Source organism: Engystomops pustulosus, chromosome 6 (assembly GCF_040894005.1).
Source record: "Engystomops pustulosus chromosome 6, aEngPut4.maternal, whole genome shotgun sequence".
In the NCBI taxonomy this organism is placed as follows: Eukaryota; Metazoa; Chordata; class Amphibia; order Anura; family Leptodactylidae; genus Engystomops; species Engystomops pustulosus.
Window position 1 is genome coordinate 80340943 of NC_092416.1, and position 15366 is coordinate 80356308.

Here is a 15366-nt window from a genome sequence, read left to right on the forward strand (position 1 = left end):
CAGTCTTCACCAGAGCCCGCTGCAAAGCAGGATGGTCTTGCTGCGGTGTGGTACCACCAGCTCGTTCCACAGGCCACGAAGATCATATTCATGAAGAATGTGTGCCAGAAATCCTGCATGTGGCGCACCCTCAGGGTCCAGTCACTAATGGACTTTGTTGCTGGGCAGATTATACGTAGATTCCAAAAACCTGTCCCACTCAGTAAATCCCAGTAGAACTCACAGGTAAGCACTACAGAATGAGAAACATGAAGGAACTGTTGGAGGGCAATAGCAGGCTAAATGGCATGTACCATCCTAATGAAACAATACTAGTTGCTGAGAAGGAATAGGGGGAACTGTGCCACCATATGGCCCCCAGGCTAATCTCTGTAGGGGGCTCCTTCATTCTGAGGTCAGAAGCAGGGACTCATTCCAGGGGTTGCTTGGGAACAGGGCCATGGGCAATATGAAAAGTATTTTAAAGGATTTGACATGCAGCTACACACCATGGGTCTATGTCTCCCAACCTCATCTCCCAGCCCATAGGGCACAGATGCATGGAGTGAAGCAACTCTCCTCGAACACCCCCCCCCCCTCTGCTTTCAGTATGGATGTATTCATCAAGCTCCCAATATCTATAGCCTTATGCAGTCCACTGGGTAAAATATTCACCTCACAACTTTCTTGCAGTCTGGTGGTTGACAATCTCTTTTATTTTATATCTTTCCTCAGACCCTACAGAAGCAGAAACAGAAGTTGTAATGGGTCATCTGGGATAAGAGGCTCGATCACAGACACATAGAAAGACTTTGCATTCTGGGGTCAGGGTTAGAAGTAAAGAATAATTGGAAACCAGATTGATTCACTTTACCTGCTGAAAGGACTCTGGAGAACTGAGATGTGAATTTGTAGTACATTACTCTCAAACAGATTTTTACAGTGGACAATGAAGAACCAGTTGATTCACTACAGTGGTAATTATAAAAAGATCTCAGCCTATGGAAGGAGATGCAACTGATGTGGAACAGAAATTAAATGACAATCTGCTTACCTTCCCCACCTAACCATTGTACTGAGGATAATAAGCTGAAGTCCATTTAAGATGTCTAGCATACCACACATAGCTTTCCAAGCTGGTGAGGTGCGAAGGAGAAGGAAGACCAAAACGGAGAAACACAGTGGGGCACATTTACTTACCCCGACCGGAGGAGTCCGCGAAAGATCGTGCGCACGATTTCCTGAATGTGTCGCTTCCCCGCTCAGGCTGGCAAGACTTCACCATCTTCTTCCTGGTGTATGTAAGTGCATGTCTTGCGACATCCTGTTAAATCCTGCGGTTTGTCTGAATCAGTCGGATCGTCCGACGGCCCGCACCCCCATTTCTGTTGCAACACAATCCCCTTCTAAATCCCTGCCCCAGCGGTGTGATCCCTGAAAATGTTGGAAAACCTGACGGAAATGCCCTCCTCCATACTGTCAAGCTTACACCCCCTACTTGTGCACATTACCTAATTTCATAACACAAGGTCATCAACATAATCCTGTGGTTTTTCTGGCTTTTGCTCACCTTTTTTTCTTACCACTGTCACTGTTCACTGAAACATGCAATTGTCATATCCATTCTAAAGAAGCCATCTTTTTAGAATGGGTACAGACCCGTATTTCCTCTGTACTATCAATCTGACTACTTCCGTTCTCCTTAACCAAAATGTCTACTCTGCATTTTCTCCAATCTCATGAACATAAACATATGAAAGATAAAGAAAACTGTGACACTTGCTGATTAAAAGTCTTTATTAATAGAAATAATCTTATTAATATAGTGCCATCAAATTTCGTAGCTCTTTACAGATACTGGGGAATATATACAGAACACACCAAAAGTTTGGACACACCTTCTCATTCAAAGAGTTTTCTGTATTTTCATGACTATAAAAATTGTAGATTCACACTGACGACACCAAACCTATGAATTAAAAAATGTAGAATTATATACTTAACAAAAAAGTGTGAAACAGCTGAAAATATGCCTTATATTTTAGTTTCTAGGTTCTTCAAAGTAGCCAGCTTTTGCTTTGATTACTGCTTTGCACACATTTGCACTTGTTCAGCTTCAATAGATAGTCACCTGAAATGGTCTTCCAACAGTCTTGAAGGAGTTCCGAGATGCTTAGCACTTGTTGGTCCTTTTGCCTTCACTCTGCCTTCACTCTGCAGTCCAGCTTCAGGGTATTATAATGAACAAGCAATCAAACGATTGCTTTTTCATGTCCCATAGTTGGACAAGCAAAAAATTTTTAATAAATTAAATTTAATAAAAATTCCCTCTAAGCCCCATTACATATAAAATTGACATATGACCATACACACCTCACAAAAATGTGAAAAAAAACAAAAATCATTTTACCAAACTTGTCCCAAACAAAATGCAATAAAAATGATCTAAAAGTAGTAAAGTTTAAAAGTACAACATGTCCTGCAAAAAACAAGCTCTAAACCAACTATATACACCAACATTTTTAAGCCACTTGGAGAATGATGATGTAAAAATTACAGATTTTTTTCCCCACATCAGGTTTAAGATATTTGGTATCGCTGCAATCACACTAACATGCTACTTATGGTATATGGTGCATGCCAAAAAAAGTCAATTATAGAATTGATGTTTTTCTTACTCCCCCCCTGCCCCCCCCAACCCACACAAACACAAAATGGTATCACTGAAAAATGCATCTAATCCCACAAGAATAGGCCCTTATATGGCAACATTAACAGAAAAACAAATATTTTATAGTTCAAAAAAGTGCGCCCATGAACCAAGTAAAAACCACTAAGTTCTGTAGAGCAAACTGGCTAATGCATGGTCTTCCTTCTTCGTCTTCTGCTCATACAACAAGTAACATGCACATGTGTGAAATGTGGCTGACGTGTAAGCCAGACTTGAGGTTGCTCCTGACGCAATTCTCCATCACGTTCTGTGAACCGCACTATCTATCTATCTATCTATCTATCTATCTATCTATCTATCTAATATCAAAAAAATTGAGGCAGCACTCCCAAATGAAAGTGAAAAAATGGAAGGGTTTATTCACAAACCGGCGACGTTTCGGTGTTTATCACCTTTTTAAAGCAAAAAAGGTGATAAACACCGAAACGTCGCCGGTTTGTGAATAAACCCTTCCATTTTTTCACTTTCATTTGGGAGTGCTGCCTCAATTTTTTTGATATTGTGTACATGCGAGTCTCCTACCAGGACTGGTGAGTCTTTGCACCCCCCCTTCTTAGGGGCCTCTATGACACTGGCTTGGAGGTTAGGGTGCAAAACTTGACAGCATACTCGCCCACAGAATAATCTCCTTGGCGCAGGTTCAGCAGGGCCGATTCAGCTGAGGAGGCTCAAGCGGGTTCTTCAAATACAGTGAAATTCAGCCAGAAAGGTGGTATGGGAAGCCGTCACTGGGTCGTTTCTGTCCCACAGAGGAGTAGCCCAGGCCAGGGCATTCTTGAAAAGGAGGCTGAGGATGAATGCCACCTTGGAGCGTTCGGTGACAAACTGAGTTGGCATAAGTTCTAAGTGCATTGGGTGATGAAACCCCTGCAGAGTTTGGGCTCACCATCAAATTTATCAGGCATAGAAAGTCTGAGTTTTGGCTCTGCTGCCGGAGGACATGCCGGGGTGGGTGGAGGAGCAGCAGGAGTAGACTCAGAAACCTGAAGCTGGGAGTCAATCAGTTGTTAAAGCGCGGAGACAACTTTGCCTAGTAGTTCTCCATGATAAGCGATTTGCTGGGACTGCCGGTCAACAGTGCTGGAGAGATCAGCCAGAAGGCGACGTGGTTCATTGGGGAGGTCTGACTCCTTGGCTGGATCCTTGGTGAACTTACTGTCACAGTTCATAGGGGATGAACTGTCTGAGAATCTCTTTGGGAAGAGTCTGTGGACCCTCTGGACCACCACAGGAGGTGATGGAGCTAGCTGCAACCCAGGACCGGAGTCTAAGTGGCATCTGGTCTTCGCCAGAGCCCGCCGCAAAGCAGGATGGTCTTGCTGCGGCGTGGTGCCACCAGGTAGTTCCACGGGTGTGAGTAGGCCTGCGGTGGCAGCCAAGGTAGTACGGCAGGAAAAGCAGGAAACAGTCCAAACCTGCGATGACAGCAGGAAACACGGAGGAACACTGGTAACACTGGCACACAGAGGAACACTGGTAATGTTTGCACTGATTAAAGACTCCGCTGGACAGGAATCCTGGGATGCACAGCAGGCATGGATCGCACGGACACCTGTGAGATAGAGGGTTACCTTCACTGGATGTGCAATGTCCACACTATGATCGACGGGAGCCACTGAAAAATTAAGTAGGTGCAATTAGAGGGTTATCTATTGAAGTAGATGTCCTGCCAAGATAATGGTAACGCTTCATGCTGTAGCATCAAAAGGTGGTACATCCCCCATAGTAAAGGCTGTGAATAGGGATTGTGTAGTTTCACTTAAAAAAGCAGACACTCCGAACATTTTCAAAACCATTTTCAAAATCTACCCCATGTATATATCTGATCACATGATCACAACATCCCCCCAAAGACCTCCACTCCTCCCCATGCCTCCATGGAAGCATGCTGTGACTTCATGTGATCAGATACATACATGGGGTATATTTTGCAAATGTTAGTGAGTGAAGGACCTTGGATGACATCACCCTGGTCACTTGACATAAAGGCTTGAATGGAGAGATAGAGGGATTGGGCATGGGGAGGAGCCGCTGGACTCAAACAAGCAAGACCCCCCCCCCCTTCCCCTCTGACTTGCTGCTGAAAAGTAGGTAACAAAGTTTTATGGGGATATGAGGGAAACAATTGTTAGCTTAAAGAAGGATGAATTTAGATAGCAGGGCTCTGTGGAAAACTGTCACTAGCTGCATTTGTGAAAAATGTGATGACATTTTCCCTTTAAATACTGAGATTACTAATTACAGAAAAAAAGCCCTCATATGCCTCTGTACAATTAAAAATAAATATGGCTTTTTGAAAGTGTGAAGTGAGAAACAAACGCAAAAACAGTAACCGTCCTCTAGTGGTTTAGATTACTGTATAAGACTTCTCAGAATAAATGTAAGACGATATATAAATAATTATTTCCATATTCATGTGAATTGGGGGGGGGGGGGGGTGTTAAATAATGGCATCCACAATTACATTTACATCCATGTATTAGACTCAACCCTGTGTCCACATGAAGGAAGCAAGCAGACATCACATCCTCCTTTCTATAGAAGTATGAAAGTTTACACAATCTTAATTTTGTATGGGCCTAATCAAGAGCTCTACCTACAGCTCCCAGCTCCATAATGAGGGTATTACTGCTGCGTGTCTTTCAAGTGCACAACAAGCACAAGTCTCCCATCTTCTGCTGCAGTCAACATCCACTGTTCTCCTGAAGTCTGTAAATGCTGGTGGAGGGGAAGGGGGGGCTTAATAAATCACACTCTGTCTCAGACAGAAGATTACATTCATTAGTCAGCCAGGGTGAATTAAGCATCCTCAAGGGGTAATTCTTGCACTGCTAATCAGTCTCAGAGCTCGGGCAAACATGTGAAGGGTTCTGCAGGACGAATATGGCACAGATAGAGACATGGACATGCATCCTTGGGGAGTTTTCCATATCTAACATAGTGACCTAGTACTAGATTAGGCATTTATAATGTGATTTCATCCTTTCTTTGAGTACTAATACGAAATTTGACAGTCCTATTATAGCATATTGTAATAAGTGTATTATAATGAGTGTTCACAGTTATACTGGTTGTCTTGTTTGTCTATGTTCTAGTATTATGAAACTTGTAATACTAGCCCCCAATACTGGTGGCTACTTGAAAATGGCTCCATAGAGGGGCTGAAACATTGTACATTTTTCACTATTGGTGAATAAACCATTCATACATTCAATGGAGTGCAGCTTCATTGGATTCTTCACATTGTTCTACTGTATAGATGAAGGGTGGGACCTCCATGACCACACAAGATAGCCCAAAAATATCCAACCCAGCACTGGTCAAACCTACTTAGACTGCTCAAATTATAAATGCTCTTTAACTTGGAGCAGGATTGGCCCCTTTAATAGCGCATAGTCCAAACATAAATAACCACACAGAAAACCATTGCTTATCCATTTTCAATTGTGGGTTGACTCAGGGTCGGCCACAGCTTTATTGAAACCATAAATAATTTGACCATTTCTTTATTTGAATGTATACAAACTTTTAACCATACCACTTTAAATAAGACCAGACAACACCCTGTATGTCTGCCTTATGTAAGGGCATATAGGGCAGTTTTACCCCTAAAAAAATATCTGCTGTACAATATAAAAAAGGGAGGAAAAACCGATGAAGAAGATGGATATTCATGTGCAGGGTATTTAAGCATGTGCCACACACATTACTAGCTCATGTTCCTCTCATACATGAGAAGATGAGAGAACAGAGAGCAACCACTAATTAAAGGGGCAACACACACTTTATTGTATTTGGACTGCTGGCCACATTTGAGCAGTCATAAGGGCAGTCATAAGGGTAACAGTGTTGTATAAGTTTGATGGAAGGCAGGCAGGTTCTATGTTGAAATGGTGTGTGCAGTCAGGATCTGTCACTGAGATTGTGAGTAGACAAGTCCTGACAATGCTGTGTGATGCATACAAAGGCAGGCACTTTCTTTGAAATGTGATAGTGTGTTCCTTATGATGTTGCATGAGTATGTCAGTAGAGTTTTCACAGGCATTACCTGACATTGTTGAGTGAGGGCAAATAAGAATTGTCACTTCATGATTCCTCTGACACTCCATGATTCCTCTGTGCTATGAGATGCTTTGTGCTGACAATGTGATTAGATTATGAGTGTACAGGTTTATATACACTTTCATTTACCTTCTGAACATTGTACTAGTATCTGACACGTAGAATGAGAGATGAGAGATGATGAGATCGATGAGATGCATATTACACATGACAATCTGAGCTCTGCTATCACAGCCATTACATACTGTCAGCTCTATTATATGTCTCCCTCCATCTCTCCTGGATGAAGATCTTATCTTCCTGTAGCTTGTAACTTCACTCTCCTCATGCTACCGGAAGGAAGTCAGTGGGGAATATTTATGAAAAGTATCTAAGGTAAAATTGTTCTAGTTGCCCATGGAAACTGAGCCCTGCTTTAATTTTGAAAACTGTTATGGGAAAAAGAAAGCTGTGCCCTGATTGGTTGCCATGAACAATAGTACGTGTGCAGGGACGGTTCTAGACAAAGTGGGGCCCTGGGCAAAACTAAAAGTGGGGCCCCAAAATAAAACTATTTTATGATTGGTCACAGTCAGCAAGAGGCTCCCTTTAGTATGGTAAAACAAACTGTAATTTTGGAGAATTTTATATGAGATAGATCATAGGGAGATTGTCGGGCAGCATGGTGGCTCAGTGGTTAGCACTACAGCCTTGCAGCGCTGGTCAACATCTGCAAAGAGTTTGTATGTTCTCTCTGTGTCTGTGTGGGTTTCCTCCAGGTCCTCCGGTTTCCTCCCACACTCCAAAAAATTACTGGTAGGTTGATTAGACTGTGAGGCCCTTTTCTGAAAGCAGACACTTGTCCCATTTTCAAAATTGCATCAAACAGTTTATAGACATAGGTGCCTTCATGCAATTTTGATTCAAACTGAAACATTTTATAAAAAATACTTAAAATTTGACTTTGATGGCAAAAAATTTGTTCCAAACAGAAAATATCTACCTTCTCATCTCCTACATGTAATAGATGGACATGTGTAGAGCTCAAAAATGTGCCCTATTGATATGTTCACATGAATAAATCCACATAATATCACTAAAACTGTAATAACTAGATATCTGCTTTTCAGCTACAAATTTTAACACAGTCACAACCTTCAAAATATAGCAATAAAATAAAAAGTAAATGTGCCATAAAACCTATAGAATTTTGAAAGCAGACAACCAGGTGATGCATTTGGCAATTAACATTCAAAATTTCCTCTAAAATATGTACAAATCCAGAATACTTGTATAAAGAAAATAAACTTTCCTAAAACAGTAAGATGTGAGGAGATCATACAGACCCCACATGTGTATATTCACTAAAATATGCAGCAAAGGGAACGTTAAATCCACAGGGGACACCAAACTATTATTGTAGAAAATTGCACTGAGCGTCACACAGATGTATCATTGTATGCTCTCTTACACAATGGTAACCCAAATAAATAACTATATATATCTATAAACCAAGCTAATGAGATAATAAAAGTCACTTTTAGATGTGCGCCGATGTATTAGCTGCCCAATAACAGAACCCTCCGCGCTTCATAAGAACCTGAGTGAGAACGTCATAACATGTAAATAATGGAGGATGGTGTGAAATAAAAACTTTATTCCAGAACATGTGTGTGTTTTTGGTGTTACATATAACTTTTTGGGCATGTTCTGGTCGCGGTGTAGTCACCTTAGGCAAAGAGGATCGAATGTTCATCGTATCAGTCAATTTTTCCAACAAAAAAACTGTCACAAAATAAAAGGCAATAAGAGAGAAAGTGTGTTCTTAGATAGTTCTGTATAGAGAAGGGATAAAAACATGAATATTAGGTGATGTTATCCCTTCTCAAAACATAGTAACATATAAAGTGAATATTTCCATTATCTGAGGTGCAGCAAATTCTCCCTGTATCCTGTAGAATCTGGAGGGGGCTACAATTCAGGGGGTTGTATCTCTGGCTCTGTGATACATAGAACCTCACTTCTTTTTTCCTATGAAAGAAAAAAGTCTACTCTTTTATATGAGGGTGAGCTGGTGCCGGTATTTACTTTCGTTAGTGTTATAAACCGCGGTATCGCGGTTTTAACACTTTTTAAACTTTAGAGCAGGAGAGGCTTCGGCGCTGCGCGCAACATATCCGCTATTTCCTATGTAGGCGCACGCACGATCGTGCGCAAGCAGCGCCGAAGCCTGTTCTGGTCTAGAGTTTAAAAAGTGTTAAAACCGCGATACCCCTGCCATTCTAAATGGTAGGTTTCCTTTAAACCTGAATACCTCTGGATCCATGGCACCTAGAAACAAAATTCAAGATTCATTTGAAAGAAGAGATTCTCCCTTTTCAGGAGGCAATTGCCCACTTTGCCTACCCATAGCGCCGGCCCTGTACGTGTGCGTGTGTTTTCTCCTGCAATTCAAGCATGGGGGCTAGAGGGAGAGAGGAGCTCAGCTCAGTGCAGCGTGAAGGTGGAGGCACCCGTGGCATTTTGAACCCGTTTTAAAGAAGTCCTTAAAATGCATGCAATTTTGAAAACGCATCAGTTTATGACCATTTTTCCCAATTATCTTAATTGAGATAATTGGAAAACAGATAACAACGGACAAAAAAACGTATGTGTTTTTTAACGGACTGTTTAAAAATGGCCTCGGGTTCAAAACGCCACGTGTGCCATCAACCTCAGGCAGCAGAACAATATCTCTGCCAACCCTAAAGTCCGAAGATCCAGGGTCGGGTCCCGGGGCAACCAAAATTGTGTACAGCAGGACTGACAGAAAAAGGTTGGAATTATACCTGCGAAATTATGTATTTTTGTTAATAACATTGAATTAGAGAATATATTATTTTGTTATCCTAGTGTATTCTTGATGGTAGGTTTCCTTTACGTGCTTATAATATAAAGTGTATACACATTGGGGCAGATTTACTTACCTGGTCCTGTCGCGATCCAGTGGCGCATTCTGTGTGGATGATTTGGGTATTCCGGCGATTCACTAAGGCAGTTCCTCCGACGTCCACACGCTGAAGTTCATCGGAATGCACTGAACTTCACCAAGCCGGTCCGAGTGCAGGTAAGCGCGTGTCCAGCGACACTTTTTTTTTTTAAATGCGGCGGTTTATCCGAATCCGTCGGGTTTTCTTACAGCCACACCCCCCATTTCCGTTGCGTGCATGCCGGCGCCGTTGCGCCACAATGTGATCGTGTGCGCCAAAATCCTGAGGCAATTCAGGGAAAATCGGCGTGAAACAGAAAAATTTGGGTAACCCGCCGTAAAAACGCGATTCGGGCCTTTAGTAAATTACCCCCATTATTGTAATTGTGGATTGGAGTTGGTGTAGTGTATATAATACAGTTGTGTGTACTTGTATATAAGTGTGTAATGCATATTTGTAGTATCTCTAATGTAATTATTCCTTTTATTGATATGACTGACACTATTGTGGTCAGTTTGTGAATCACGGATGTCCTGTTTCATGAACTGACCACAGTGTCCTCGATAGGACTCCTTTCATCATAGTGATGTATCAAAGATTGACTTGTAATAAGACTTTTTTTTCTTATTAACTTTTATATTCTGTTTGTATTGATGTTGTTTAACCCCTTCCCGACATTTGACGTACTATTACTGCATGGCGGGAGGTGCGTTCCCGCAAAATGCAGGAATAGTACGTCAAGCTTCTGGCGCCGGCTCCTGAATGGATATATATAGCCGACACCCACCTCTAACACCCTCGATCGGAGATTTCTTTGATCGCGGGTGTTAACCCCTAACACGCCGCGGTCACGCTGACGGCGCCGTGTCAGGGGCATTTCGCTGGAATCGGACCCCCCCTGGACTGCCAGTGCCCGGGGCTGCGCGATCTGCTTCCTGGCAGGAAGCAGATCTTCTGGTTGGACCCGGCTGTGACACACTGAGCATAAAAAGAATGAATTAAATAAAGTTAAAGTTCCATAAACACAAACATTCCCTATACATATCTAATAAAGTGAAAAAACCTTAAAATCACTAAAATACCCCACATATTTGGTATCGCCGCATCCGTAACAATCTGTACAATAAGTCAGAAACATGTAAATTTTCATAAAATCCCTTCCCAAAAATGTTCCAAATAGTGATCAAAAAGTTATGTGCACCACTGAAAATGACAACTCAACACATAAAAAATAAGCCCTAAACTAGCACTGTCAACCAAAAAATATTAAAGTTATATCTCCGAAAAGATGGCGATGCAAAAACAAATGAGATTTTCTTTAAATTCTTTTTTTCCTGTAAAATTGTAAAATATATAAAAAACTATATAAATGAGGTATCACCGTAATCATAGTGATCTATAGAATAAAAATATGATAGTATTTTTAGTGTATGGTGTACGACCCCCAAAATATACAAAAAAAAGAACCCAAAATTGACAATTTTCTTTTCCTCCATACATTAAAGAGTTAATAAAATGTCACCAAAAAGCTACAGACCCACTAAAATGAAGTATTTGTAAAGTGCATCTCATGTCGCAAAAAATTAGCCCTTATATGTCCAAATTGCCAAAAAAATAAAGATTGTATAGCCATTATAAAGTGACAATGCATAATCTGCTCTGAATGGCGCAGCTCCCCTTCGATGCCCTGGCGTGCGCCCATACAGCAGGTTAACACCACGTATGGGGTATTATTCTACACGGGAGAGATTGGGTATCAAATTTTGTGGAGCGTTTTGGTATTTCATCCACTGAGAATTTGTACATTTTATGAAAAACACATTCATTTAGTAAAAAAAAAAATTATTTCAAAATTGAATCCGATTTTGTTTTAACCCCTGTAAAACAATTAAAGGGTTAACAAACTTCATAAAAGTTGTTTTACGTACGTTGAGGGGTGTAGTTTCTATAATGGGGTTTTACTTTTATTTAGGCCTCTCAAAGTGACTTCAAACCTGAGAGGGTCCCTCAATAGCAGGATTTAGCTTTTTTTATGAAAATGTGAAAAATCGCACCTAACATTCAAAGCTTCATAACAGATTACAAAAATGATAGTATGTATAAAAAAACACGGAGGTATAAAGTAGACATTTGGTGAATGTTAGTTATTACGTTTTCTGGTGTTATGACTCTGTGTGGAAAAAGTAGAACATTTTGAATTTCAAAAATTGAGAATTTTTCCAAATTTTCACCAAATATCTGATTTTCTCATAAATAAATGCAAAACCTACCACCAAAATTTTGTAACTAACATGAAGTACAATGTGTTACGAGAAAACAATTTAAAAATCACTTGGATATGTTAAAGCGTTAACCACTTATAGTGACACAGGGCAGATTTGAAAAAATGGGCCGTGTCAGGAAGGTGAAAAGTGGCTTCGGCGTTAAGGGGTTAAATATTTGAAAGGAGTTGTCCACTTTCATCAATTAAATGCTATTTGCATAATTAAAATGTATACATTTTTCAATATCCTTCTGCTTTAGGTGCTCGTGGTTTTCTAGCAGTTGTTCTTTGCTTACTTCCAGGAAATAGAATTCATGTGACGCACAGCTCATTAGGAGACACAGCTCTGATTACTGTAATGAGCTGTGCACCTGTGTGACATCACATGATTATGCACTGATTTCTATCCATTGGAAGTTAACAATTAATTACAGCAACCAGATATCTAGATAATTGTGAGGAATTGATACATATTGCTTAATATATTCACACATTGATTTACAATACCATATGCTGAGTAGGGGTCCGCACCCAAAAGTTTGCTATGAGGAGCCGTTCATTTTAGTTGTGGCACCTGCTGCAACAACCTGTGCCCTGCCGACAAGCTGCCCCCATCTACTCCAGCCATCTCTATAGCTGACAAGCTGCAAGGCCCCCTCCCCTCCTGCTATTAGCATGTGCCTCCTCCCCTCCTGCTATCAGGGACAGCCATCTCAGTAGCTTAGAAGCGCACTTCTCCCTGCTCAGTCCCCATCCCCTCCTGTGTGCTGCCTCTGCTACCTCTAGCATCTCCTCCATCCCTAGCCTGACTCGTCCCGTGCTGCAGACATCACTGTGGTCCTATGCAGGTCCCCTGCTGCAGGATGCGCACCCCTCTCCTACAGGTCCACCACTTATCCCTCTTGAGCAACCAAGGATTCTAGCACTCTTGGACCCAGGGACGTCCCGTCAACTCCTTAACCCATGCAGTTCTTTGCTCCTTCGTTCTTCACTTTGGAACATTTTTGATGTGAGCAGACAGGAGCTGTCATTTACAGGCAGCATCAGCCAATCAGGGCTTAGGGGGCGTGAAGAGGGGCGTTCTTGGCTTGCGGTGCACTGTTTGTATCCAGTCTGCGCTCTTGCTGCAGCCGCTCCGGATTACTGGATCCCCGAACCCCAGAAACTGAACTGCTCTTACCAACGGGAGATGCTGGAGATGCTGCGGGCAAGGATGCTTCGCTCCGTCCCCTGGTTCCTGCTCAGTGGAATGACTGCGCTCTGCTTCTTGCAAGGTAGGGAGCATCTTCTCGGGGAGCTGCAGCCCCCTCTTATGTCTCGATATGTCCGGCTCCCTGCGGCGTCATTATGAGGGGAGTGATGGGTTAACAGATGACAGAAGATTGAACAGTCTGTACTGAGCCTGTGTATGGTGGGCTGTATCCTGTGTGCCCCCTTACATATCATGGCTCACAATTTAGTATGTGAAATCACTGCCTGGTTGTGTGCAATGCTTGCCCCTGCCATCAGCTGTGCCCCGGAGCCCTCTGAAACTCACCCATGTGTGGACAAACCTGTGGGTTTGGCATCTGGGGAAAAACCTGTGGCTTGGGTAGTCCCTGATGTGATGTGATCTGGACTGGGTGCCGTGTCTCTGGTTGCTGTGTGCTGTCCTGTGTGTGGCTGGTAATCGCAATGTGTGTGTAGCAGTCTGTACTCAGGGGGCTCTGCGATGCATTACTGGCAGGGGCTTCACTAGGTCAAAAGATCTGGAGCTCATGCCCCGGATCTTTTGGCTGGAGCCCCGGATCTCCCCTGCGCATCCTCCTCTCTCTCATCACGATCTCCACAGATCGTTATGAGAATATGTGCAGTCACTGCTTTCCCCATCAGGAGCTGCAGCTTCTGGAGGAATAATACTGTGAAACACACACGCCGGGGAAACACACAGTGAACACATAGACCTGTATCATTGAGGTAAGTGGGGCTGTGTGGGGGACATTACTTACTGGGGGGGCTGTGTGGGGGACATTACCTACTGGGGGGGCTGTGTGGGGAACATTACCTATGGGGGGGGCTGTGTGGGGGCACATTAGCTACAGGGGGGGACTGTGTGGGGTCACATTAGCTACTGGGGGGCTGTGGGGGCACATTACCTACTGGGGGGGCTGTGTGGGGGCACTTTACTTACTGTGGGGCTGTGTGGGTGACATTACTTACTGGGGGGCTGTGTGGGGGGACATTACTTACTGGGGGGCTGTGTGGGGGACATTACTTACTGGGGGCTGTGTGGGGGCACATTACTTACTGGGGGTAGCTGTGTGGCGGACATTACCTACTGGGGGGCTGTGTGGGGGCACATTACTTACTGGGGGGGCTGTGTGGGGGATATTACCTATAGGGGGGGCTGTGTGGGGGCACATTAGCTACAGGGGGGGACTGTGTGGGGCCACATTAGCTACTGGGGGGCTGTGGGGGCACATTACCTACTGGGGGGGCTGTGTGGGGGCACTTTACTTACTGTGGGGCTGTGTGGGTGACATTACTTACTGGGGGGCTGTGTGGGGGGACATTACTTACTGGGGGGCTGTGTGGGGGACATTACTTACTGGGGGGCTGTGTGGGGGCACATTACCTACTGGGGGGCTGTGTGGGGGCACATTACTTACTGGGGGTAGCTGTGTAGGGGACATTACCTACTGTGGGGCTGTGTGGGGGACATTACTTACTGGGGGGCTGTGTGGGGGGACATTACTTACTGGGGGGCTGTGTGGGGGGACATTACTTACTGGGGGCTGTGTGGGGGCACATTACTTACTGGGGGTAGCTGTGTGGCGGACATTACCTACTGGGGGGCTGTGTGGGGGCACATTACTTACTGGGGGGGCTGTGTGGGGGATATTACCTATAGGGGGGCTGTGTGGGGGCACATTAGCTACAGGGGGGGACTGTGTGGGGCCACATTAGCTACTGGGGGGCTGTGGGGGCACATTACCTACTGGGGGGGCTGTGTGGGGGCACTTTACTTACTGTGGGGCTGTGTGGGTGACATTACTTACTGGGGGGCTGTGTGGGGGGACATTACTTACTGGGGGGCTGTGTGGGGGGACATTACTTACTGGGGGGCTGTGTGGGGGGACATTACTTACTGGGGGGCTGTGTGGGGGCACATTACCTACTGGGGGGCTGTGTGGGGGCACATTACTTACTGGGGGTAGCTGTGTAGGGGACATTACCTACTGGGGGGCGGTGTGTGGGCACATTACCTACTGGGGGGCTGTGTGGGGGCACATTACCTACTGGGAGTAGCTGTGTGGGGGCACATTACCTACTGGGGGGGCTGTGTTGGGGCACATTACCTACTGGGGGGGCTGTGTTGGGGCACATTACCTACTGGGGTAGCT

General features: G+C 43.9%; 1 protein-coding gene across 4 annotated transcripts in view; it reads left to right on the forward strand.

The window, feature by feature from the left end:
• Positions 1–12714: 12714 nt before the first annotated feature.
• Positions 12715–15366, forward strand: part of LOC140135349 (protein CEPU-1-like) — a 581520-nt gene continuing 578868 nt past the window's right edge. For 3 of the 4 annotated variants that reach the window (XM_072156737.1, XM_072156738.1, XM_072156739.1), the window contains exon 1: positions 12715–13257. In XM_072156737.1, the coding sequence (XP_072012838.1) occupies positions 13173–13257 (85 nt within the window). In that variant the 5' untranslated portion in view covers positions 12715–13172. The remainder of the gene's footprint in view (positions 13258–15366) is intronic. The other variant, XM_072156740.1, reaches the window with a different exon arrangement.